General features: G+C 49.4%; 1 protein-coding gene across 1 annotated transcript in view; it reads left to right on the top strand.

Annotated features, from left to right (window-relative positions):
* LOC123757292 (uncharacterized) overlaps nt 1-26,219 on the top strand; it is a 48,392-nt gene that overhangs the window by 5,461 nt on the left and 16,712 nt on the right. Inside the window, exon 2 of the mRNA XM_069323877.1 lies at nt 22,352-23,149. Within this exon, the coding sequence (XP_069179978.1) occupies nt 22,359-23,149 (791 nt within the window). The 5' untranslated portion in view covers nt 22,352-22,358. The remainder of the gene's footprint in view (nt 1-22,351; nt 23,150-26,219) is intronic.

Here is a 26,219-nt window from a genome sequence, read left to right as displayed (position 1 = left end):
TTGGGTGGTGAGTGTGTGTGTGTGTGCTGGTGACACTGACCGGGTGTTGGGTGGTGTGTGTGCTGGTGACACTGACCGGGTGTTGGCTGGTGTGTGTGTGTGTGTGTGTGTGTGTGTGTGTGTGTGTGTGTGTGTGTGTGTGTGTGTGTGCTGGTGACACTGACCGGGTGTTGGCTGGTGTGTGTGTGTGTGTGTGTGTGTGTGTGTGTGTGTGTGTGTGTGTGCTGGTGACACTGACCGGGTGTTGGATGGTGAGTGTGTGTGCTGGTGACACTGACCGGGTGTTGGGTGGTGTGTGTGTGCTGGTGACACTGACCGGGTGTTGGGTGGTGTGTGTGTGTGTGTGTGCTGGTGACACTGACCGGGTGTTGGCTGGTGTGTGTGTGTGCTGGTGACACTGACCGGGTGTTGGGTGGTGAGTGTGCTGGTGACACTGACCGGGTGTTGGCTGGTGTGTGTGTGCTGGTGACACTGACCGGGTGTTGGGTGGTGAGTGTGAGTGCTGGTGACACTGACCGAGTGTTGGGTGGTGAGTGTGTGCTGGTGACACTGACCGGGTGTTGGGTGGTGAGTGTGTGCTGGTGACACTGACCGGGTGTTGGCTGGTGTGTGTGTGCTGGTGACACTGTCCGGGTGTTGGGTGGTGAGTGTGTGTGTGTGCTGGTGACACTGACCGGGTGTTGGGTGGTGTGTGTGTGTGTGTGCTGGTGACACTGACCGGGTGTTGGCTGGTGTGTGTGTGTGCTGGTGACACTGTCCGGGTGTTGGGTGGTGTGTGTGTGCTGGTGACACTGACCGGGTGTTGGGTGGTGTGTGTGCTGGTGACACTGACCGGGTGTTGGGTGGTGAGTGTGTGTGTGTGCAGGTGACTGTCCGGGTGTTGGGTGGTGAGTGTGTGTGTGTGCTGGTGACACTGACCGGGTGTTGGCTGGTGTGTGTGTGTGTGTGTGCTGGTGACACTGTCCGGGTGTTGGGTGGTGTGTGGGGGTGTGTGTGCTGGTGACACTGACCGGGTGTTGGGTGGTGTGTGTGCTGGTGACACTGACCGGGTGTTGGGTGGTGAGTGTGTGTGTGTGTGCAGGTGACACTGACCGGGTGTTGGGTGGTGAGTGTGTGTGTGTGCTGGTGACACTGACCGGGTGTTGGCTGGTGAGTGTGTGTGCTGGTGACACTGACCGGGTGTTGGGTGGTGAGTGTGTGTGTGTGCTGGTGACACTGACCGGGTGTTGGCTGGTGAGTGTGTGCTGGTGACACTGACCGGGTGTTGGGTGGTGAGTGTGTGTGTGTGTGCTGGTGACACTGACCGGGTGTTGGCTGGTGATTGTGTGCAGGTGACACTGACCGGGTGTTGGGTGGTGAGTGTGTGTGCTGGTAACACTGACCGGGTGTTGGGTGGTGTGTGTGTGTGTGTGTGCTGGTGACACTGACCGGGTGTTGGGTGGTGAGTGTGTGTGCTGGTGACACTGACCGGGTGTTGGGTGGTGAGTGTGTGTGCTGGTGACACTGACCGGGTGTTGGGTGGTGAGTGTGTGTGCTGGTGACACTGACCGGGTGTTGGCTGGTGTGTGTGTGTGCTGGTGACACTGACCGGGTGTTGGCTGGTGTGTGTGTGTGTGTGTGCTGGTGACACTGACCGGGTGTTGGGTGGTGAGTGTGTGTGCTGGTGACACTGACCGGGTGTTGGCTGGTGTGTGTGTGTGTGCTGGTGACACTGACCGGGTGTTGGCTGGTGTGTGTGTGTGTGTGTGTGTGTGTGTGCTGGTGACACTGACCGGGTGTTGGGTGGTGAGTGTGTGTGCTGGTGACACTGACCGGGTGTTGGCTGGTGATTGTGTGCAGGTGACACTGACCGGGTGTTGGGTGGTGAGTGTGTGTGCTGGTAACACTGACCGGGTGTTGGGTGGTGTGTGTGTGTGTGTGTGTGCTGGTGACACTGACCGGGTGTTGGGTGGTGAGTGTGTGTGCTGGTGACACTGACCGGGTGTTGGCTGGTGTGTGTGTGTGCTGGTGACACTGACCGGGTGTTGGCTGGTGTGTGTGTGTGCTGGTGACACTGACCGGGTGTTGGGTGGTGTGTGTGTGCAGGTGACTGTCCGGGTGTTGGGTGGTGAGTGTGTGTGTGTGCTGGTGACACTGACCGGGTGTTGGCTGGTGAGTGTGTGTGTGTGCTGGTGACACTGACCGGGTGTTGGCTGGTGTGTGTGTGCTGGTGACACTGACCGGGTGTTGGCTGGTGATTGTGTGCAGGTGACACTGACCGGGTGTTGGGTGGTGAGTGTGTGTGCTGGTAACACTGACCGGGTGTTGGGTGGTGTGTGTGTGTGTGTGTGCTGGTGACACTGACCGGGTGTTGGGTGGTGAGTGTGTGTGCTGGTGACACTGACCGGGTGTTGGGTGGTGAGTGTGTGTGCTGGTGACACTGACCGGGTGTTGGGTGGTGAGTGTGTGTGCTGGTGACACTGACCGGGTGTTGGCTGGTGTGTGTGTGTGCTGGTGACACTGACCGGGTGTTGGCTGGTGTGTGTGTGTGTGTGTGCTGGTGACACTGACCGGGTGTTGGGTGGTGAGTGTGTGTGCTGGTGACACTGACCGGGTGTTGGCTGGTGTGTGTGTGTGTGCTGGTGACACTGACCGGGTGTTGGCTGGTGTGTGTGTGTGTGTGTGTGTGTGTGTGTGTGTGTGTGCTGGTGACACTGACCGGGTGTTGGGTGGTGAGTGTGTGTGCTGGTGACACTGACCGGGTGTTGGCTGGTGATTGTGTGCAGGTGACACTGACCGGGTGTTGGGTGGTGAGTGTGTGTGCTGGTAACACTGACCGGGTGTTGGGTGGTGTGTGTGTGTGTGTGTGTGTGCTGGTGACACTGACCGGGTGTTGGGTGGTGAGTGTGTGTGCTGGTGACACTGACCGGGTGTTGGCTGGTGTGTGTGTGTGCTGGTGACACTGACCGGGTGTTGGCTGGTGTGTGTGTGTGCTGGTGACACTGACCGGGTGTTGGGTGGTGTGTGTGTGCAGGTGACTGTCCGGGTGTTGGGTGGTGAGTGTGTGTGTGTGCTGGTGACACTGACCGGGTGTTGGCTGGTGAGTGTGTGTGTGTGCTGGTGACACTGACCGGTTGTTGGCTGGTGTGTGTGTGCTGGTGACACTGACCGGGTGTTGGGTGGTGAGTGTGTGTGCTGGTGACACTGACCGGGTGTTGGCTGGTGTGTGTGTGCTGGTGACACTGACCGGGTGTTGGCTGGTGTGTGTGTGTGCTGGTGACACTGACCGGGTGTTGGGTGGTGTGTGTGTGCAGGTGACTGTCCGGGTGTTGGGTGGTGTGTGTGTGCAGGTGACTGTCCGGGTGTTGGGTGGTGTGTGTGTGCAGGTGACTGTCCGGGTGTTAGGTGGTGAGTGTGTGTGTGTGCTGGTGACACTGACCGGGTGTTGGGTGGTGAGTGTGTGTGTGTGCTGGTGACACTGACCGGGTGTTGGGTGGTGTGTGTGTGCAGGTGACACTGTCCGGGTGTTGGGTGGTGTGTGTGTTTGTGTGTGCTGGTGACACTTTTTTTCATCTTTAAGAAAGTTTTATATATATAATATATTCATAAGGTTTACAAGGCAATACTACATTATAATTCTCATTGAACAAGTGTTTCATTATCACCTGAATGTTATACTTATTTTTCTTTAAATGTTTTACAAAAAATGGAGATTATATGTACATCAATTTACAGGGGAAATTATTACATTGATATATATTTTATATAATTCTCTGTAAACAAATTTTCTATATCATCACCGAGCATGAGCCGTAAACCCCAAATGTTATACCTGACCCTGCCTCGCAAGAATTTCAATATTTTGTCTACTGAATAACCCTCCTGCCTGCCTATCCACACACAAAAAAAATGTAATCAGAAATTAACATAATTATTGTATTCTTAATTTTCTTGCATTTTATGTCAATATGAAACATTAAAAACCTCATTAACTCCACTCTAGTACTTGGTCCACATAAAGCTTTAAGAGTGTCTTTAATCCAGTTTACAAGAACAACTTTCTGCTTACAGAAATAAAATATATGCATATTATTCCCAATATCAGTACATTGGTCACACCTATTGTTGTCCTTAATGCCCAACATCAACAACCTATTATTAGTAGGAAGGGTCTCATGAATATAGCCATACAGTAGCTCACGTTGTTTTGGGGCAATAAATTTAACATCAAGGTTTGCCCATATTACTTGCCAGCTAAAGAGTGGATATGCCTCCTCTACTCTAGGAATTATATTTGGTAGTGTAACATCATACACTTGTTTACTGTTCATCATTAAAAAACCGTCAATATTACAAATCCGCCTGAGAATATCAATTGCACATGAATAAAAGTGGGGTGAAATAAAGGCAAGGTCAGTATACTCTGTCATATGTATCAAGTAGCCAACACGTAATTTACAAAAGTAATGTCCTAGCGTATTTACACTATTCCTCTGCATTATCTCCTTTCTAAAGGTAACACAAAAGATTTCCAATGACTTACGGTACACATTCAGTATTCCTATTCCTCCGTTTTCCTACCTTTACATCCCCCTCCCCATCTGGCCCGTTGGCGCCGTGAGAGGGCTTGGTGGACGGCTGCCGGAGTGTGATGCTCCGTGGGACAGTCCTCTGAACTTTTGTGGCCTTGCGCTCCTGCAGCTGTCTTCTCTAATTGCGCCGGATCACTTTTCCTTTTCCTTATGTTTCGTTTTTCTCCCCCCTCTTCTCCTATCTGCTTGTCGTTTCCTGCCGACCTTTTGCTTGTTTTGGTTATTCTTTTAGACTTCTTTTATTTTGACGCCTGGGTGCTTGAGGAGGCATACTCTTGCACCAGTAGAACTATAGTACCCAACATCTCAAGCGAGTGGAACCTTTTATTGTCAATCCCCCTTTCGTCGCTGAACCCGATCTCGATGGACTGATGGTTCTTAAGGTGGCGTTTGTGGGGCGTATACTCACAACGCACCCCTAGGGGGCCCCGGCATGATCGGCAATAGCTTCCTGTTGGGTGTCCTGCCTCTTATTGTGGTTCCATGGTGGGTATGGGGGCACATTCGTGGATAACTTTCTCTCTCTTCGTCTGTATGTCGATGAATGTTTCTGTTGTACCTTCTCAAGCTCGTGGGGTGGGCGCCCAAGCCCCCAAGTCGGCCTGTATTGGAAGACCGGGCTCTGTAGCCCCCACTGCGTTGGGCCCCGACCTTGCTCCTCCTCCTGACCCTCCTGACTTCTTCCCCCAGCTCCCCTCCCTCCTCTGTGGTTAGGTCGAGCCTCAAGCCCCTAGTGGTGACCGCTTCGTCCCCTGGTGCGGCTAAGTCTCTCGTTGTGACTACTGCGCCTTTTAACCTTTCTCTCTCTGGGGGTTCTCAACGCCGTCCGTACCACGGCCGCACTCGCTCGATTCTTTCCCGTACTGATGCGTGTCAGGCCTTGTTTGGTCCCTATTCATGGGCCAAATACTTTAATCTCCTCCCTCTTGACTCTGCACCTCCTGATGATTTCTCCATCCATCGGCATCTTGTTGATTCCGTAGATGCCTCTGTTACCTTCAACCCCACTCGTCTCGTTACACATGTCGTTGCTGCTCCTTCTCAGGATGCTGCTTCCCGCTTGGCTGCCTTATCCTGCGTTGAGGAGATCCCTGTTTGGGTCTCAAAGAATACCGGTGTTAGCACTATTCTCCTCCCGCCCCATGTTGCGACCAATGTTCGGAATCTGCAGGACTGCCACGATGATTGGCATATCCTTCATGCCCAAGGCCATTCTGTCCTCCAAGTAGACTCGTTTACTCGTCCCCCTCGTGGTCGTCGCCGTCAACCCCTTCGGGTTGTGAAGATTACCTTTCATGGTAGGACCCTTCTATCCTCTGTCATTCTTGCTGGTGCCAGGTGTTCTGTCCAGGAGTACATTCCTTCTTCTAGGCTTTGTAACAAGTGCTGGAGGTTTGGGCATGGTGCCTTCCGCTGCTCTGGGGCTCGCTCTCTCTGTCCTTTGTGTGGGGTGAAGGTCACTCTAAGTCGGAGTGCACTTCTCCCCAGGCTCGCTGCCTCAACCGCAGTGAGGCCCACCATCCCTTCTCCCTTGCCTGTATCCATTACAAGCTTGAGGCAGCCGTCCTCAACTTGAAGCACCAGGAGTGTTTATCTTTTCCTGAGGAGAGGCGCCAGGTTCGTCGGCTCCCGCCTTATGCTAACGTCTCTTATGCTCGCGTGTTGCGCTCTTCCTCTCCTCGTCCTTCCCACCTTCCTCAGACCCACAACCGTTACAGGGCCTTGGACCCTAATACGCCTACTGCTCCCTCCTCTGTTCCTTTGAGTTCTGTCCCGTAAGGTCCCCCTCCTGGTCCTCTGTCTGGGGTTCCCCTTCTTTCTGCCCGGACTGTCATGTCTCGTGTCTTCTTCCTCGTCTCCCTCCGATCCTCCTTCCCATCCTTCTCCTCCATCTATTGACTCTCCCCGCCGCCTGTCAGTGCGGGCTGATGTCCATCGCTCTACTACCGACCATCGTGTGTGCTCTCGTTCAGCTTCTCCTGTTGAGAGACGGGAATCCGTTGCCCAGTACATAGTTGCTGGGACGCCTGTCTCTCCAAGTCAGAAGCATAAGCCTGGCTCCTCTCCTTCCTCCTCCTCGGGGGGTAAGAAGGCTTCCTTCCTTTCTCGTCCCCTACTTCTGACTCTATCGCCCCTTCCTTTCCCATTTCGGTGGTTGCGCCCCCTGTTCCTGCTATGGAGGTTTCTTTGGCCCACGCTTCCCTCTCGGTTGCTGCCCTTGCTGAGGTGCGCTCCTCTTTCTACTTCCCCTCTTCCTGCTGCTGTCCTTGACTACTCCTCTCGGTTGCCTCCTTCTCTTCCTCCTCCTCCTCCGGACCCTGCCTGTCCACCTCTGGTTTGTTCTCCTGCTTCCTTCCCTCCTTTACTTCCTTTACTTTGCTGACCCTGATCTTCTTTAAGGTTCTTTATTGCTCTTTCGCCCTTGTTTCTTCCTTGTTCTCTGTTGTTGTCCTTTCTCTTCTCGTCAATGTCTATTCTTCAATGGAACATTCGGGGTTATTACGCCAATTTCCTTGAACTCCAACTTCTGATTTCGCGATTTTCACCCCTTTGTGTCTGTCTCAAGGAGCCGATGCTTGGTGCTCTTCCTGGTCGCATTCGTGGCAATTTCTTTCTCTTCCCCCCCCCCCCCCTCAGCAACTGTTGCTGGGGCTCCTAACTCTTCTGCTCTCTTGCTCTCTCTGATATTCCCTTTGTGCCCTTACTTTTTCCTTCGCCTCTCCATTGCTCTGCTGCTCGTATCTTTGTAGGGAAATGGTACACTGTTTGTTCCATTTATCTCCCCCCCCCCGAGTGTACCGCTTTCTCTTCCTGATCTGAAACACTTACTGAACTCCTTGCTGGAGCCTGTGCTCCTGCTGGGTGATTTCAATTGTCGTCATTCCCTTTGGGGTGATGTTCTGACGAACACCCGGGGTCACCTTCTTGAGCCGTTTATCCTCTCTTCTTCCCTGTCTCTTCTGAATTCTGTTGACCCCACGCATTTGGACACTCGGACTCACACCCTTTCCTGTCTTGATCTTTCACTTTGCTTGTCTTCTCTTTACTTAGATTTCACATGGCAGGTTCTTGATGACCTCCATGGCAGTGACCATTTCCCCGTCTTTGTTACCCTTTTCGCCCTCCTCTCTACTTCCCAAGGTGGCAGTTTGCTAAGGCGGACTGGAACCTCTTTACCCTCAGTGCTACTCTCTCTGACCTCTCCCTTCTGCATCTCCCTCGCTCTCTCCTCCTTTTTCATGACACTGTCTTCGATGCTGCCCTCCGCTCTATTCCTCACTCTTCCTCTCAGGGTCCACGGAAGTGCGTTCCCTGGTGGATTGCAGACTGTGCTCGGGCTGTCTGCTGTTAGCGTGCACACCGCCGTCGGCAGACAGCCGATTCTTTTCTTTTCTTTCGGAAGGCGAGTGCGGTAGCCCGTAGGGCCATTCGTACAGCTAAACGTGAATGTTGGGCATCTTATGTCTCCACCATTACGTCCGAAACTCCTCTGCCACAGATCTGGAAGTTTATCCGCAAGATAGAGGGTAAGTTTGTTCCAGATGTTTCACCGGTCCTTCACCTCCGTGGTACTATTGTGACAGACCCGGTTGCAGGTCGCTACCGAACTGGGTTCCCAGTTTTCTTCTGTTAGCTCTGGTCTTCATCTTCCCCAATCTTTCCTTCTTCGTAAACCTGTCCTTGAGTCTGGTCCTTTAGATTTCTGCACTCATCTTCGACTTCCCTATAATGATCCCTTCTCTCTCTGAACTTCGTTCTGCCCTGGCCCTCTGCGGTTCCATAGCGGCGGGCTCCGATGGTATTCATTATGAGATGCTTTACCATCTCCCTCCGTGCACGTCTCGGTATTTACTGAGTATGAATAATCGGATCTGGGAGTCGTCGTCAGTCCCTGAGGACTGGTTCGATGCCATTGTCCTCCCTGTTCGCAAACCAGGGTCTCTGGGAACCGCCCCTATGGACTTTCGCCCTATTGCCCTCACAAGTTGTCTGCAAACTCTTTGAACGTATGGTTAACGTTCGTCTGATGTGGTTCCTGGAACACCATCACCTTCTCTCCCCTTCTCAATTTGGTTTCCGCAAGTGCCGCAGCACGACAGATGTCCTGGTGAACTTGGAAGTCTATATTCGTACTGCTTTTGCTGCGAAGACCTCCGTTGTTGCTGTCCTTTTTGACCTGGAAAAGGCTTACGACACTACTAGGCGATATATTCTATCCCAGCGTCAATCTTTTGGCCTTCGTGGTCATCTCCCTATCTTTTTCCGCAGCTTCCTCTCTCGTCGTTCCTTTTATGTGCGGTTTGGTACTGCTCTCTCTGCCCCTTTTCAGCAGTATGAGGGTGTACCCCAGGGTAGTGTTCTGAGCACTACTCTTTTTCTAGTTGCCCTCAATGGTCTTCTTTCCTCTCTTCCTTCAGGCGTCTTCTCCGCTCTCTATGTCGATGATCTTGCCCTTTGCTGTCAGGGTGATGACTCGCCTCTCCTTCAACGCCGGCTTCAACTTGTGATTGATGCCATGTGGTCTTGGGCCACCGATCATGGCTTCAGGTTCTCTACTACTAAGACTTGTGCCATGACTTTTACTCGGAAACGGGTCGTTCTTCGTCCCTCTTTGTCACTTTATGGTCATCCCCTTGAGTACAAAGATTCCGCGAAGCTTTTGGGGTTATTCCTTGACACTCGTTTGTCTTGGTCTCCCCATATCTCTTACCTCCGTGTTGAGTGCTCTAAGGCCCTTACCCTCCTTCGGGTTGTCCCATACTTCTTGGGGACGGATAGGCATGCTCTCCTTGCTTTACATTCCTCTCTCGTCAAGTCTAAGCTCGATTATGGTTGCTCTGCTTACTCGTCTGCTTCTCCTTCTACTCTTCGCCGTCTTGATGCTTTGTACCATATTGGGTTGCGCCTCAGTTCTGGTGCCTTTCGTTCGACTACCGTCCTCAGCTTGTATGTTGGCACTGGCTTCCTGTCTCTCCAGGATTGCCGTGATCGCTACTGTCTTCGCTATCTTGCGTGGTCCTTGCAACATCACTCCTCTCACCTCTGTCGTGCTTTAACTTTTACCCCTCCTGCGGTTCCTGTTCCTCTTCACCACCTCCCTCTTTCTGTCCGGTTATCTTGCTTACAGACTTCTCTTTCCGTTCGTATTTCTAATATTTCTCCTCATGTTGTTCCTTCTTTGCCCCCGTGGAGAGTCCCCCTTCTGCAGTTTTGTACATCCTTGATCCGCATCACTAAAGCTTTTACCCCTCCTACGGTTCTAAAATGCCTTTTCCTTGAGCACTTTTCTTCTCACTCCCGCTCCGTTTGTCTTCACCGATGGGTCTAAGTCTGCGGACAGTGTTGGCTACTCTGTTGTTTTTCCTGATAGCACTTATGTGTCGCTTACCTCTGGAGACTAGCATCTTCACAGCTGAGCTTTATGCTATTCTCTATGCTCTTCGACTCCTGCTTTCTTGTCAGTCTTCGTTTGTAGTTGTTGTTGACTCACGTAGTGCCCTCATGGCTCTCCGGTCCTTTAAACCGGTTCATCCAGTAGTTGTCGAGATCCAGCATTGGCCGTTTCTTGTTCACAGTAAATTTAAGTCGGTTGAGTTTTGTTGGGTTCCCAGCCATATTGGTCTCTTTAAATGAGTGTGCGGATGCTGCCATCAAGGACGCTGTCCGCTCGTCCCATCTCTCGTAAAGGTATTCCATATGCCGACTTTTATCCGGTTATCCATTCCTCCATCCTTACCCGTTGGCAGGCTTCTTGGTCGTCTGTTACTGGTAACAAACTACGTACTCTAAAATGTTGTGTTTCCCTGTGGCTGTCCTCCTACCACCGTAACCAGCGATGGGAAACGGCTCTGGCCAGGTTGCGTATTGGCCATACTCGCTTAACCCATGGTCACTTGATGGAGCGACGCCCTGCTCTTTATTGTCCTAATTGCATTCTCTCTCTTACGGTTGTGCATGTCCTTCTTGAATGTCCTGACTTCCAGGACGAGCGTATGTCTTGCTTTCCGACCACCCCTCACGGTCACCTGTCCCTCGATAGAATTCTTGGTGAATTGGATACTTTTGATATCGTTCGCCTTATGCGTTTTTGTTCTTGTATTGGCATCCTTGGTGATATTTAGCGCCCTCTGATTATTCCTGCACATTTGATGGTGCTACATAGCCTTCCCGGTTTGGTGCCTTCTTTTGATAATTACTTACTTACTTACCTGTACATAGAGTAGTCCGTTTAATTGGTTGGTATCTACCATAACATACATATCTAAAAATAGTTTTGTCAATCTGCATAGCACTTTTCTTGTCAAATGGAAAGCTGTGAGACAAATACCACTTTCTAGACAAAATTATGCAATTGATTTTTACAGCCTTCTGAAACAGGGTCAATTTCCTATTAGACAACATATTCGTTGCAACTATTATATTTTCACATAGTATTTGCCAATTCCTAACGTGTTCAGTGGGGTGTGTGTGCGTGCGTGCAGGTGACACTGACCGGGTGTTGGGTGGTGTGTGTGCGTTGGTGACACTGACCGAGTGTTGGGTGGTGTGTACTCACCTAGTTGAGTTTGTGGGGGTTGAGCTCTGGCTCTTTGGTCCCACCTCTCAACCGTCAATCAACAGCTGTACAGATTCCTGAGCCTATTGGGCTATCTACACTTGAAACTGAATATGGAGTCAGTCCCCACCACATCACTTCCTAATGCATTCCATTTGTCAAGAACTCTGACACTAAAAAAGTTCTTTCTAATATCTCTGACTCATTTGGGCACTCAGTTTCCACCTGTGTCCCCTAGTGCGTGTGCCCCTTGTGTTAAATAGCCTGTCTTTATGTACCCTATCAAACCCCTTCAGGAATCTTGAATGTGGTGATCATGTCCCCCCTAACTCTTCTGTCTTCCAGCGAAGTGAGGTTTAATTCCCGTTGTCTCTCCTCGTAGCTCATACCTCTCAGCTCGGGTACTAGTCTGGTGGCAAACCTTTGAATCTTTTCCAGTTTAGTCTTATCCTTGACTAGATATGGACTCCATGCTGGGGCTGCATACTCCAGGATTGGCCTGACATATGTGGTATACAAAGTTCTGAATGATTCTTTACACAAGTTTCTGAATGCCGTTCGTATGTTGGCCAGCCTGGCATATGCCGCTGATGTTATCCGCTTGATATGTGCTGCAGGAGACAGGTCTGGCGTGATATCAACCCCCAAGTCTTTTTCCTTCTCTGACTCCTAAAGAATTTCCTCTCCCAGATGATACCTTGTATCTGGCCTCCTGCTCCCTACACCTATCTTCATTACATTACATTTGGTTGGGTTAAACTCTAACAACCATTTGTTCGACCATTCCTTCAGCTTGTCTAGGTCTTCTTGAAGCCGCAAACAGTCCTCTTCTGTTTTAATCCTTCTCATAATTTTAGCATCGTCCGCAAACAGAGAGAGAAATGAAGCGATACCCTCCGGGAGATAATTTACATATATCAGAAACAAGATAGGACCGAGTACAGAGCCCTGTGGGACTCCACTGGTGACTTCACGCCAATCGGAGGTCTCACCCCTCACCGTAACTCTGCTTCCTATTGCTTAGATACTCCCTTATCCACTGGAGCACCTTACCAGCTACACCTGCCTGTCTCTCCAGCTTATGTACCAGCCTCTTATGCGGTACTGTGTCAAAGGCTTTCCGACAATCCAAGAAAATGCAGTCCACCCAGCCCTTTCTTTCTTGCTTAATCTTTGTCACCTGATCGTAGAATTCTAATCAAGCCTGTAAGGCAAGATTTACCCTCCCTGAACCCATGTTGGCGATTTGTCACGAAGTTCCTTCTCTCCAGATGTGTTACCAGGTTTTTTCTTACGATCTTCTCCATCACCTTGCATGGTATACAAGTCAAGGACACTGGCCTGTAGTTCAGTGCCTCTTGCCTGTCGCCCTTTTTGTATATTGGGACCACATTCGCCGTCTTCCATATTTCTGGTAGGTCTCCCGTCTCCAGTGACTTACTATACACTATGGAGAGTGGCAAGCAAAGTGCCTCTGCACACTCTTTCAGTACCCATGGTGAGATCCCATCTGGACCAACAGCCTTTCTAACATCCAGATCCAGCAGGTGTCTCTTGACCACCTCTCTCGTAATTTCGAACTCTTCCAAGGCCGCCTGGTTTACCTCCCTTTCTCCTAGCACAGTGACCTCACCTTGTTCTATTGTGAAGACCTCCTGGAACCTCTTGTTGAGTTCTTCATACACCTCTCTGTCGTTCTCTGTATACCTGTCCTTGCCTGTTCGAAGTTTCAATACCTGTTCTTTCACTGTTGTTTTCCTTCTGAAATGACTGTGGAGTAGCTTTGGTTCGGTCTTAGCTTTGTTTGCTATATCATTTTCAAAACTTTTCTCTGCTTCTCTTCTCACCCTGACGTACTCATTCCTGGTTCTCTGGTATCTCTCTCTGCTTTCTGGTGTTCTGTTATTCCGGAAGTTCCTCCACGACCTTTTGTTCAGTTTCTTCGCTTCCATACATGCCCTATTATACCACCCCCACCTGTGTGTGTGTGTGTGTGTGTGTGTGTGTGTGTGTGTGTGTGTGTGTGTGTGTGTGTGTGTGTGTGCTGGTAATACTGACCGGGTGTTGGGTGGTGTGTGTGTGCTGATGACACTGACCGATTGTTGGGTGATGTGTGTGTGTGTGTGTGTGTGTGTGTGTGTGTGTGTGTGTGTGTGTGTGTGTGCTGGTGTTACTGACAAGAATGAAAAGCTACATTTGACTAATTTCAGTTGAGGGGATGAGTTATTTTTGTTAAGAAGGACGTAAAGATTGATGTACTTGTCCTATTTTAAAGTTGACTGGCGAATATTTCAGTTAGGAAATGATGAATACGACTATTTTTAGTTGATTAACCCCCTCCCCATCTGGCCCGTTGGCGCCGTGAGGGGGCTTTGTGGTCGGCTGCCGTAGTGTGATGTTCCATGGGACGGTCCTCTGTCCTTTAGTGACGTTATGCTCCTGCTGCTTTCCTTCTCCAATTGTGCCGGATTGCTTTTCCATTTCCTTCCCCCGTCCCCATCCTGGCCCGTTGGCGCCGTGAGGGGAGCTTAGTGGACGGCTGCTGGAGTGTGATGCTCCATGGGACAGTCCTCTGTTCTTTGGTGGACTTGCACTCCTGCTGCTGTCTTCTCTATTTGTGCCAGATCGCTTTTCCTTTTCCTTTTGTTTCGTTTTTCTCCCCCCTCTTCTCCTATCTGCTTGTTTTTTTCCTGCCGACCTTTTGCTTGTTTTGGTTATTTCTTTAGACTTCTATTTTGACGCCCGGGTGCTTGAGGAGGCATACTCTTGCACCCGTATAACTGTAGTACCCAACGTCTCGAGCTGAGGGGAACCTTTTATTGTCAATCCCCCTTTCGTCGCTGAACCCGATCTCGATGGACTGACGGTTCTTAAGGTGGCGTTTGTGGGGTGTATACTCACGACGCACCCCTAGAGGGGCCTGACATGATCGGCGATAGCTTCCTGTTGGGTGTCCTGCCTCTTATTGTGGCTCCATGGTGGGTATGGGGAGCACATTCGTGGATGAATTTTTCTCTTCGTCTATATGTCGTTAAATGTTTCTGTTGTACTCTCTCAGGCTTGTGGGGTGGGCGACCAAGCCCCCGAGTCGGCCTGTATTAGGAAGACTGGGCTCTGTAGCCCCCGCTGCATTGGGCCCCGACCTTGCTCCTCCTTTGACCGTCCTGAATTCTTCCCCCAGCTCCCCTCCCTCCTCTGTGGTTGGGTCGAGCCTCAGCCCCCGGTGGGACCACTTCGTCCCCTGGTGCGGCTAGGTCTCTCGTTGTGACTACTGCGCCTTTTGACCCCTCTCTCTCTAGGGGTTCTCAACGCCGTCAGCACCACGGCCGCAGTCGCTCGTTTCCTTATTGTACTGATGCGTATCAGGCCTTATTTGGTCCGGCTTCGTGGGCCAAATACTTTGATCTCCTCCCTCTTGATTCTGCGCCTCATGACGATTGCTCCCTCCATCGGCATCTCGTTGATTCCGTGGATGCGTCTGTTACTTTCAACGCAACTCGTCTCGGTACACGTGTCGTTGCTGCTCCTTCTCAGGATGCTGCTTCCCGCTTGGCTGCCTTATCCTGCCTTGGCGAGATCCCTGTTCGGGTCTCAAAGAACACTCGGTTGAATGCCAGTGTTGGCACTATTCTCCTCCCTCCTCAAGTGCTGGAGGTTTGGGCCTGGTGCCCTCCACTGCTCTGGGACTCTCTCTCTCTGTCCCTTGTGTGGGTGCAAAGGTCACTCTTAAGTCGGAGTGCACTTCTCCCCAAGCTCGCTGCCTCAACTGCGGTGAGGCCCATCCTACCTTCTCCCGTGCCTGTATCCATTACAAGCTCGAGGCAGCTGTTCTTAACTTGAAGCACCGGGAGTGTATCTTTTCCCGAGGCGAGGCGCCAGGTTCGCCGGCTCCCGCCTAATGCTAACGTCTCTTATGCTTGCGTGTTGCGTTCTTCCTCCCCTCGTCCTTCCCACCTTCCTCAGACTCACAACCGTTTCCGGGCCTTGGACCCTGATACGCCCACTGCCCCCTCCTCTGTTCCTTTGAGTTCTGTCCCGAAGGAATCCCCCTCCTGGTCCTCTGTCTGGGGTTCCCCTTCTTTCTACCCGGTCTGTCATGTCTCCTGTGTCTTCTTCCTCGTCTCCCTCTGATCCTCCTTCCCATCCTTCTCCTACATCTATAGACTCTCACCCGTCCGCCTGTCGGTGCAGGCGGATGTCCATCGCTCTCCTAACGGCTGTCGTGTATGCTCTCGTTCGGCTTCTCCTGTCGAGATGCTGGAATCCGTTGCCCAGTACATGGTTGCTGGGACACCGGTCTCTTTACGTCAGAAGCGTAAGCCTGACTCCTCTCCTTTCTCCTCCCTGGCGGGTAAGAAGGCTTCGCTTTCTTCCTCGGCCCCAACTACTGGCTCTATTGCTCCTTTCCCTCCCATTTCGGTGCCTGCGTCCCCTGTTCATTCTGTGGAGGTTTCTTTGGCCCACGCTTCCCTCTCAGTTGCTGCTTTTGCTGAGGTGCGCTCCCCTCTTTCTACTCCCCCTCTTCCTGCTGCTATCCTTGACTGCTCCTCTCCGTTGTCTTCTCCTCTTCCTCCTCCTCCGGACCCTGCCCGCCCACCTCTGGTCTGTTCTCCGACTTCCTTCCCTCCATCTTTGCTCAGTTTACCTATGCCTCAAACCCTGACTTTGCTGACCCTGATCCCGATCCTGATATTCTTTGACGTGCTATGTTGCTCTTTCGCCTTTGTTTCTTCCTTGTTCTCTGTTGTTGTCCTTTCTCTTCTCGTCGATGTCTATTCTTCAATGGAATGTTCGAGGTTATTACGCCAATTTCCTCGAACTCCAACTTCTAATTTCGCGGTTTTCGTCCCTTTGTGTCTGTCTCCAGGAGCCGATGCTTGGTGCTCGTCCTGGTCGTTTGGTGCTCGCCCTGGTCAGTTTTCGTGGCTATTCCTTTCTCTTCCCCCCCTTCCCAGCCGTTGCTGGGGCTCCTAATTCTTCTGCTCTCTTGATTTGCACTGATTTTCCCTTTGTGCCCTTACTTTTTCCTTCACCTCTCCATTGTTCTGCTGCTCGTATCTTTGTGGGGAAATGGTACACGGTTTCTTCCATTTATCTTCCCCCGAGTGTCCCACTTTCTCTTCCTGATTTGAAACACCACCTGGACTCCTTGCCGGAGCCTGTGCTCCTGCTGGGTGATTTCAATTTTCGTCATTCTCTTTGGGGTGATGTTCTGACGAATACCCGAGGTCGCCTTCTTGAGCCGTTTATCCTCTTCTTCCCTGTCTCTTCTGAATTCTGGTGAGCCCACTCATTTGGACTCTCGGACTCGCACCCTTTCCTGTCTTGATCTTTCTCTCTGCTCTTCTCTTTACTTAAATTTCATGTGGCAGGTTTTTGATGACCTCCATGGCAGTGACCATTTCCCCATCCTTGTTTCCTTTTTCTCTTTTCGCCCTTCCCTCTCCTTCCCTAGGTGGCAGTTTGCTAAGGCGGACTGGAACCTATTTACCCTCAGTGCTCCTCTCTCTGACCTCTACCTCCTGCCTCTCCCTCGTGCTCTCCTCCTTTTTCATGACACTGTCTTCGACGCTGCCCTCCGCTCTATTCCTCGCTCTTCCTCTCGGTCCGCGGAAGTGCGTTCCCTGGTGGAATGCGGATTGTGCTCAGGCTGTCCGCTCTAAGTGTGCAGCCTGGAAGAGGCACCGCCGTCGGCAGACTGCCGATTCTTTTCTTTTCTTTCGGAAAGCGAAGGCGGTGGCCCATAGGGCCATCCGTACGGCTAAGCGTGAATGTTGGGCATCTTATGTCTCCACAATTACAGTCCTATACTCCTCTGCCACAGATCTGGAAGCGTATCCACAAGATAGCGGGTAAGTTCGTTCCCAATGTTTCACCGGTCCTTCACCTCCATGGTGCTCTTGTGGCGGACTCGTTGCAGGTCGCTTCCAAACTGGGTTCCCACTTTCCTTATGTTAGCTCTGGTCTTCATCTTCCCCAATCTTTCCTTCTTCGTAAACCTGTCCTTGAGTCTCTCGTCCTTTAGATTTTTGCACTCGTCTTTGGCTTCCCTATAATGATCCCTTCTCTCTCTCTGAACTTCGTTCTGCCCTGGCCCTCTGCGGTTCTACGGCGGCGGGCTCCAATGGTATTCATTATGAGATGCTTCGCCGTCTCCCTCCGTGCACGTCTCAGGTATTTACCTGAGTCTGAATAATAGGATCTGGGAGGCGTCGTCAGTCCCTGAGGACTGGCTCGATGCAGTTGTCCTCTCTGTTCGCAAACCGGGGTCTCTGGGTACTTCCCCTAAGGACTTTCGCCCTATTGCCCTCACAAGTTGTCTGCAAACTCTTTGAACGTATGGTTAACGTTCGCCTGATATGGTTCCTGGAACACCATCACCTCCTCTCCCCTTCTCAATTTGGTTTCCGCAAGTGCCGCAGCACGACAGATGTCCTGGTGAACTTGGAAGTCTATATTCGTACTGCTTTTGCTGCGAAGACCTCCGTTGTTGCCGTCCTTTTTGACCTGGAAAAGGCTTACGACACCACTTGGCGATATCATATCTCAACTTCATTCTTTTGGCCTTCGTGGTCATCTCCCTCTCTTTCTCCACAGCTTCCTCTCTCGTCGTTCCTTTCGAGTGCGACTTGGTACTGCTCTCTCTGCCTCTTTTCAGCAATACGAAGGTGTGCCCCAGGGTAGTGTTCTGAGCACTACTATTTCTGGTTACCCTCAATGGTCTTCTTTCCTCTCTTTCTTCAGGTGTCTTCTCCGCACTCTGTCGATGATCTCACCCTTTGCTGTCAGGGTGATGATTCGCCTCTTTCAGTGCAGGCTTCAACTTGCAATTGATGCCGTGTCGTCTTGGGCCACCGATCATAGCTTCAGGTTCTCTACTACTAAGACTTGTGCCATGACATTTACCCGGAAACGGGTCGTTCTTCGTCCCTCTTTGTCACTTTATGGTCATCCCCTTGAGTACAAAGATTCCGCGAAGCTTTTGGGGTTATTTCTTGACACTCGTTTGTCTTGGTCTCCCCATATCTCTTACCTCTGTGTTGAATGCTCTAAGGCCCTTACCCTCCTTCGGGTATTGTCCCATACTTCTTGGGGAGTAGATAGGCCCACTCTCCTTGCTTTACATTCCTTTCTCGTCCTGTCTAAGCTCGATTATGGTTGCCCTGCTTACTCGTCTGCTTCTCCTTCTACTCTTCACCGTCTTGATGCTTTGCACCATACTGGGTTGCGCCTCAGTTCTGGTGCCTTTCGTTCGACTCCCGTTTTTAGCTTGTATGTTGACACTGGATTCCTGTCTCTCCAGGGCCGCCGAGATCGCTATTGTCTTCGCTATCTTGCGCGGTCCTCACAACTTCCTTCCTCTCGCCTCTGTCGTGCTTTAACTTTTACCCCTCCTGCGGTTGCCTGTTCCTCTTCACCACCTCCCTCTTTCTGTCCGGTTATCTTCGCCTACAGGATTCTCTTTCCATTCATATTTCTAATGTTTCTCCTCGTGTTGTTCCTTCTTTGCCCCAGTGGAGAGTCCCCCTTTTGCGGTTTTGTACATCCTTGACCGGCGTCACTAAAGCTTTTACCCCTCCTACAGTTTTAAAACGCCTTTCCCTTGAGCACTTTTCTTCTCACTCCCGCTCCGTTTCCATATTCACCGATGGGTCTGTCTGCGGACAGTGTTGACTACTGTTTTTTTCCTGATCGCACTTATATGTGTTGCTTACCTCTGGAGACTAGCATCTTTACAGCGGAGCTTTGCCTTTTCATGCCCGAAACGCTATGCGTAATAGTGTCTTTAGGCATTGTATGTACTAGCTCTATCTATAAGTCAACCAATCTTTGTAAAAATTTATTGTATGTATGTACCTTACCTAAATAAACATTTTATTTTATTTTAATTTTTTGTGCTATTCTCTATGCTCTTCGTCTCGTGCTTTCTCGTTGTCAATCTTCCTTTGTGGTTGTTGTTGACTCTCGTAGTGCCCTCATGGCTCTCGGGTCCTTTAATCCGGTTCATCCAGTAGTTGTCGAGATCCAGGATTGGCTGTTTCTTGTTCACAGTAAATTTAAGTCGGTTGAGTTTTGTTGGGTTCCCAGCCATACTTGGTGTGTCTTTAAATGAGTGTGCGGATGCTGCTGCCATGGAAGCTGTCCGCTCTTGTCCCTTTTCTCGTAAAGGTATTCCATATTCCTGACTTTTACCCGGTTATCCATTCCTCCGTCCTTATCCGTTGGCAGGCTTCTTGGTCGTCTGTTACTGGTAACAAACTACGTACTCTTAAGTGTTGTGTTTCCTCGTGGCCGTCCTCCTACCACCGTAACCGGCGATGGGAAACAGCTCTGGCGAGATTGCGTATTGGCCATACTCGCTTAACCCATGGTCACTTGATGGAGCGCTGCCCTGCTCCTTATTGTCCTAGTTGCATTGTCCCTCTTACGGTCAGTGCATGTCCTTCTTGAATGTCCTGACTTCCGGGATGAGCGTGTGTCTTCCTTTCCGACCGCCCCTCGCGGTCGCCTGTCCCTCAATAGAATTCTTGGTGACTCGGATACTTTTGATATCGTTCGCCTTATGCGCTTTTGTTCTCGTATTGGCATCCTTGGTGATATTTAGCACCCTCTGATTATTCCGCACATTTGATGTTGCTACATAGCCTTCCTGGTTTGGAAGGCTATGTAGATATATCTACATAGCCTTTATATATCTATAAAGACACGTTTACTTGTCCCCCTCGTGGTCGTCGCTGGCAACCCCTTCGGGTTGTGAAGATTACCTTTGATGGTAGGACCCTTCCGCCCTCTGTCATTCTTGCTGGTGCCAGGTGCTCCGTCCAGGAGTACATTCCCTCTCCTCGGCTCTGTAATAAGTGCTGGAGGTTTGGGCATGGTGCTCTCTGCTGCTCTGTAAAAAAAAACAGAGGAAAAACAACAGAGTAGCCTACACCCTCCGAAGACTTAGACCCATCGGTGAAGACAGAAACGGAGCGGGAGTGAGAAGAAAAGTGCTCAAGGAAAAGGCGTTTTAGAACCGTAGGAGGGGTAAAAGCTCTAGTGATGCGTGTCAAGGATGTACAAAAATGTGGAAGGGGGGGACTCTCCATGGGGGCAAAGAAGGAACAACACGAGGAGTGAATGTCCTGGCTTCCTGGGACGAGCGTGTGTCTTGTTTTTCGAAACATCCCCCGCGGTAGCTTGTCCCTCGATAGTATTCTTGGTGACTCAGATACTTTTGATGTCGTTCGCCTTATGCGTTTTCTGTTCTTGTATTGGCATCCTTGGTGATATTTAGCGCCCTCTGATTATCCTGCACATTTGATGGTGCTACATAGCCGTCCTGGTTTGGTGCCTTCTTTTGATAATTACTTACTAAATTTGATATTTCAACTAAATTTAGTTGAAAACAACAAGAAAAGTTTGTCTTGGTAAATTTGTACTGAATGAAAGAAAAAAATTGTACATTTGATTTTAAAGAACATGTAAGAGAATGCGATAAACGCAGTGAACTTGTGGGGGGATATGAACTTGAGGGGAATTTTAATTTGTGGGGAATATGAACTTGCAGGGAATATGAACTTGCAGGGAATATGAACTTGCAGAGAACATGAATAATGACAAAAAACACAGAATACGAAGAAAAAGCAATGAAAAATATAAAGATACGAGAGGCTAAGGCGGGTACGGAAGCTAGAAGCTCTGTAATTATTTGGATCTATTTTACTATGTACTTAATATAGCGGTCTTAAATTTCAGGAGGATTGGATTGATAGTAAAGAAGTAATGGGGTAAAGTAAGGCCGGGAAGAGGAGTTAGAACTTAGCTTACTGACTTGATTTGATTTACTACGCATGAAATATAAACTATAACTTTAAAATTTTAGGTAAATTGTTCAAGTATTAACGAAGATACGAGAGGGGGTTAAGACGGGGACAGCAGCTAGAGTTCGGTAATTGTTTGGATGTATTGTACTATGTACGAAATTCAAGGGTGTTAAATTTCAGGGGGATTGGACTGTTAGTATTGAATCTAGGACAGGGGGGACAAAGGCAGGGACATGAGCTAGAGTTCGGTAATTGTTTGGATATATTTTACTAAGTCTGAAATACAGCGGTGTTAAAATGTGGCGATTCGTTCGTTCAAAGAAATGCGGTCTTTGACTAATTTTGGTTGTTAACTGGACTCTGACTAATTTTTGGTCCGTAACTGGAAACTGGCGAATTTTGGTCTCAATCTGGACTCAATTTGAAACCGCTGTAAATGGATATAGAAACTGAAGCTTACTGTTAGGATGTCTATTTTCCTTAACAAAACTTCTATGACAATATTCTCTAAAAATGATCTTTTGAAATATTTTCGATCCTAATCTCTTAAATAAACATCTATGATCATATGAACTGAAATATTTTCATAAAACTGAACTCCAGAATTTTGAATTTCTGCCATAAGACCTCTAAGTCCAAATCGGTTACTTTTGTCCAGAATTTCCCTTATAAGAATCCTTCAAGACTGAATGAGGGATTTTTGCATCGAATTTTCCCCATAAGAAAGCTTTGAGAACTTGCCCATTGCGAGCCCATTTGCCCCGAATTTCCCTCGATAAGAACTCTTAAAGACCTTTGCAGGCCCATCCCAAAATTTACTTGGAAACCCCTGTCACAAACGGGAATGTCATATTTACATGGAACCCCGACGTCAACAAACAGGAATGTTAAATTTACTTGGAATCGCCACATCACAAACGCAAATTTAAAAAAAAAATAAAAAATTCCCGTTTTTTTTACAGTCTCCCTACTACTTATTTGCTGGCGTCACTGACTGGGTGTTACGTGGTGTGTGTGCTTGTACACGGACTAGTGGGGGTGATGTTTCCGTCACCAGTAGTGGGGGAGGTTACGTAACATTTATGATGCGATTGTGTTGGGAGTATACGATTGTGGATGAAATACGTTGGAGGAGCAGCAAGGGAGAATTCGTTGGAGGCACATAAATACGAAAAGGAAATACGTTTGAAGGACGAGTGTGGCGTGAGTGGGTCATTCGGTGCATGAAACAAGGGAAGGGGTTGGGAGGTCTGGCTAAAGTTGATGGTTTGATCATCAATGTTGAGTAAATCTAGTAGTAGAATAAAAAAAAAAATACATTTAAATGTCGCTAATAATGACACGTCTTAAACCTCTAAATAATTCTCATGTTATAGTTCGGTAAACTACTAACTTTTTATCTTTTTATTTTACAGAGTTCACATGGCAAGTGTCGGAGGCCTAAAGGAAGAGGGAACAGTACACAAGATGAGGAATGACGGCACGTTATTACAGTCTCCAGCGTCTCCACAGCACATGTCTCCAGCGTCTCCACAGCACATGTCTCCAGCGTCTCCACAGCACATGTCTCCAGCGTCTCCACAGCACATGTCTCCAGCGTCTCCACAGCACATGTCTCCAGTATCTCTACAACACTCACAGCAGCTGCAAACTAGCGAAGATTTTAAAAATAAAATTACTGTAGGTTTTAATTGTCATGGGCAGGACATTGGAGATCAAGTTAGACACACAGTTCCCCAACACCTCAAAGGCCATGATAACGATGGAGCTTCGGGTGACGAATTCCAAACTGGGAATGGAGATGAAAAAAATATTTTAGAAAATAATGATTCCAGGTCAAAGTCTTTTAAATATGTATCAAGCTTGGATGATGGTTGTAAAAATAATTTACCAGATATGCAAGACTTGGTTTCCAAGGATCTGATAGCCAATGGACAGGAAGCTTTGTATGAGGGTTGCCAGAGTTACCTGGAAGGTGTTGACAAAGGAGATTGGACAGACAAGGAGGTTTGTCAAGATAGAGAACTGAGGCATTCTCAGAAGGACAAATCGAGGTTTTGTCAAACTAAAGATGCTGAAGTTGTTTCAGGCAGCAACTTAGATGTCTGGTATGATGATAAAGAGTGCTTATTTGGAGACAGTAAGTGTGACCAGTCACTTCTTGGACAATTTCCAGGGACTGATGTAGAGTCATCTTCGATTGATGTAGTAGGGTAAGTAAGACCATCGGTGTTTACTTTGATTATAACTGTTGACAAGTTTCAGTGGAACCAGGGGAATACATTGGCTTCACTTTGTGATGTCATGGATGAGCTCCGCACACGAGGCATCTTTTATTAGGAATTTTCTTGTTGTTTAAACAGTTAATGAACTTTTCCAGTGAAAGCGTATGTTGGCAAGGACTGTCTGCTTATACTTAGGCGACAGTAATTACTAGTTGCCAGTAATTGCCCTGAATATAATTTTAATTGTATTATCTAAATGCCGTCCTTGCCCGATTCCCTTCCCATACTATTACTACGTAGCAAGCCTTGTTTGGTCCTGCTTCGTGGGCTAAATTACTTTCCTCTCCCTCTGGATGCTGCCCCTCCTGATGATTTCTCCATCCATAAACACCTTTTGATTTTGTAGATGCCTCTGTTCCTTTTAACCCCACCCGTCTTGGTACACGTGTCGTCGCTGCTCCTTCCCCAGATGCAGCTACCCGCTTGCTTAGCCGCATTGTCCTGCATTATGGAGAACCCTGTTCGGGTCTCCAAAAATGCTCTGTTAAATGCCAGTGTTGGCACTGTTCTCCTCCTGCACCATATTGCTACTGGTGTTGGGGACATAAAAGACTGTCATGAAGATTGTAAACATATCCTTGAAGCCCAAGGCCATCCTGTCCTTCAGGTGCACTCGTTCACTCGATCCCCTCGTAGTCCCTGTCGTCAGCCCCTTTGAGGTGTGAAAATCACCTTCGATAGTAAGGACACTTCCGCCCTCTGTCATTTTGCTAGTGCCAGGTGCTCCGTTCACGAGTTCATTCCCTCTCCTCGACTTTGCAATAAGTGTTGGAAATTCGGGCATGGTGCCCTCAAATGCACGAGTACTGTGTATCTGTGCCCCATGTGTAGGGACAATGGTCACTCTAAGTCAAGAGTGCACTTCTCCTCAGGCTCGCTGTCTCAATTGCGGTGAAGCCCACTCTACCTTTTCCCACACGTATATCCACTACAAGCTTGAGGAAGCCGTCCTCAACTTGAAACACCGAGATAGTTTGACTTTTCCGGAAGCCAGACGCCAAGTCCGCCATCTCCACCATTTCACTGGCCTATCATATGCTCGCATGTTGCGTTCTACCTCTCCTCATCCTTCTCACCTTCCTCAGTCCCACAACCGTTTCCAGGCCCAGGACTCTCACACACCCACTACCTCCTCCCCTGTTCCTTTACGTTCTGTCCTGCAAGGTCTCTCTCCTGGTTCTCCCTCTGGTGTTTCCCCCCCCCCCTTCCTACCCAGACCACCATGTCTCCTATGTCTTCTTTCCCATCTCCCCCCGATCCTTCTTCCCAACCCTTCCCCCAACCTCTAGGCCCTCCACGCCATCTGTCTGTCCAGGCTGTTGTCCATCATTCTCCCAGCAATTTTCGTGTTGTCCGCTCCCGTTCTTCTTCTCCTGTTGAGACCATTGAGTCTGTCGCCAAGTACGTTGTTACTGGAACACCTGCCTCTTCTAGTCGGAAACGTAAGCCTGGCTCCTCTCTTTCCTCCTCCCCAGCGGGTAAGAAAGATCGCTTTCTTCCCCGCCCCCTCCCTCTGACTCTATCGCTACGTCCCCTCCCATTTCGGTGGCCGGGCCCCGTCCCAGATATGGAGGTTTCTTTCACCCCCGATTCCTTCTCGGCTGCTGCCCTTCCTGAGGTGCACTCCCTGATTTCTACCCCCCTTTCCTCCCCCGTCAGACCCCCTCTAGTCTGTCTTCCCGCTCCCTTCCCTCCATCCATTCTAAGTTTACCAATGCCCTCTAACCCTGATTTTGCTGACCCTGATCCTGACCTTGACATTCTTTAGTATACTGTGTAATTCTTTACCTTTGTTTCTTTATTGTTCTCTGTTGCTGTTCTTTCTCTTTGTTAATGTCTATTCTTCAGTGGAATATTCGTGGATTTTCTGCCAAATTCCATGAACTCCAACTATTGATTACACAGTTTTTGCCACTGTGTGTGTCTCCAGGAACCAATGCTTGGTGCTCGTCCTGGTCACTTTCATGGTTATTCCTTTCTTCCCCCCCCTGCCTTATAACTTTATTGCTCTCTTGATTCATTCTGATATTCCCTTCGTCCCCCTACTTTTTCCATCGCCTATCCATTGTTCTGCTGCCCGTGTTTTTGTGAGTAAATGGTATACAGTCTGTTCAATTTATCTCCACCCAAATGTCCCGCTTTCCCTTCCTGAGCTCGAGCACCACCTGGACTCCTTGCCAGAGCCGGTGCTCCTTTTGGGTGATTTCAACTGTCGACATACCATCTGGGATGATGATCTGACAAACACCCGAGGTCGCCTTCTCGAACCATTCGTCCTCGCTTCTTCACTCTCTTCTGAATTCTGGTGAACCCACTCATGTGGACTCTCGGACTTGCACCCTTTCCTGTCTTGATCTTTCCCTCTGCTCGTCGTCCCTTTACATAGATTTCGCGTGAAGGTTTTGATGACCTTCATAAGTGACCCCATCCTTATTTCCTTCTCTCTTTCCACCCTCCCCTCTCCTTCCTTAGGTGGGAGTTTGCCAAGGCTGACTGGAACCTATTCACCCTCCGTGCTACTCTCTCTGACCTTCCTTCTCTGCCTCTTCCTCGTGCCCTCCTTCTTTTTTATGACACTGTCTTCGACGCTGCCCTTTGCTCTATTACTCGCACTTCCTCCTGGGGCATGCAGAAGTGCGTTCACTGGTGGAATGCAGACTGTGCTCGTTCAACTCCTACCCTCAGCTTGTACGCTGACACTGGCTTCCTATCTCTCCAGGACCGCCGTGATCGCTACTGTTTTTGCTATCTTACATGATACGTACAGCATCCTTATTCTCGCCTCTATCGTGCTTTGACTTTTACCCCTCCTGTAGTTCTTGTTCTTCTTCACCACCTTCCTCTTTCTGTCCGTTTGTCTCGCTTGCAAAATTCTCTTTCGGTTCGTATTACCAATATTTCCCCTCGTCTTGTTCCATCCTTGCCCCCGTGGAGGGTCCCATTCCCAAATTACTTACTTCTGACCCGCATCACTAAAGCTTTTACCCCTCCTACTGTT

The sequence above is a fragment of the Procambarus clarkii genome, chromosome 13 (genome assembly GCF_040958095.1).
Source record: "Procambarus clarkii isolate CNS0578487 chromosome 13, FALCON_Pclarkii_2.0, whole genome shotgun sequence".
Taxonomy (NCBI): Eukaryota; Metazoa; Arthropoda; class Malacostraca; order Decapoda; family Cambaridae; genus Procambarus; species Procambarus clarkii.
This window is presented reverse-complemented; position numbering and strand designations above follow the sequence as displayed.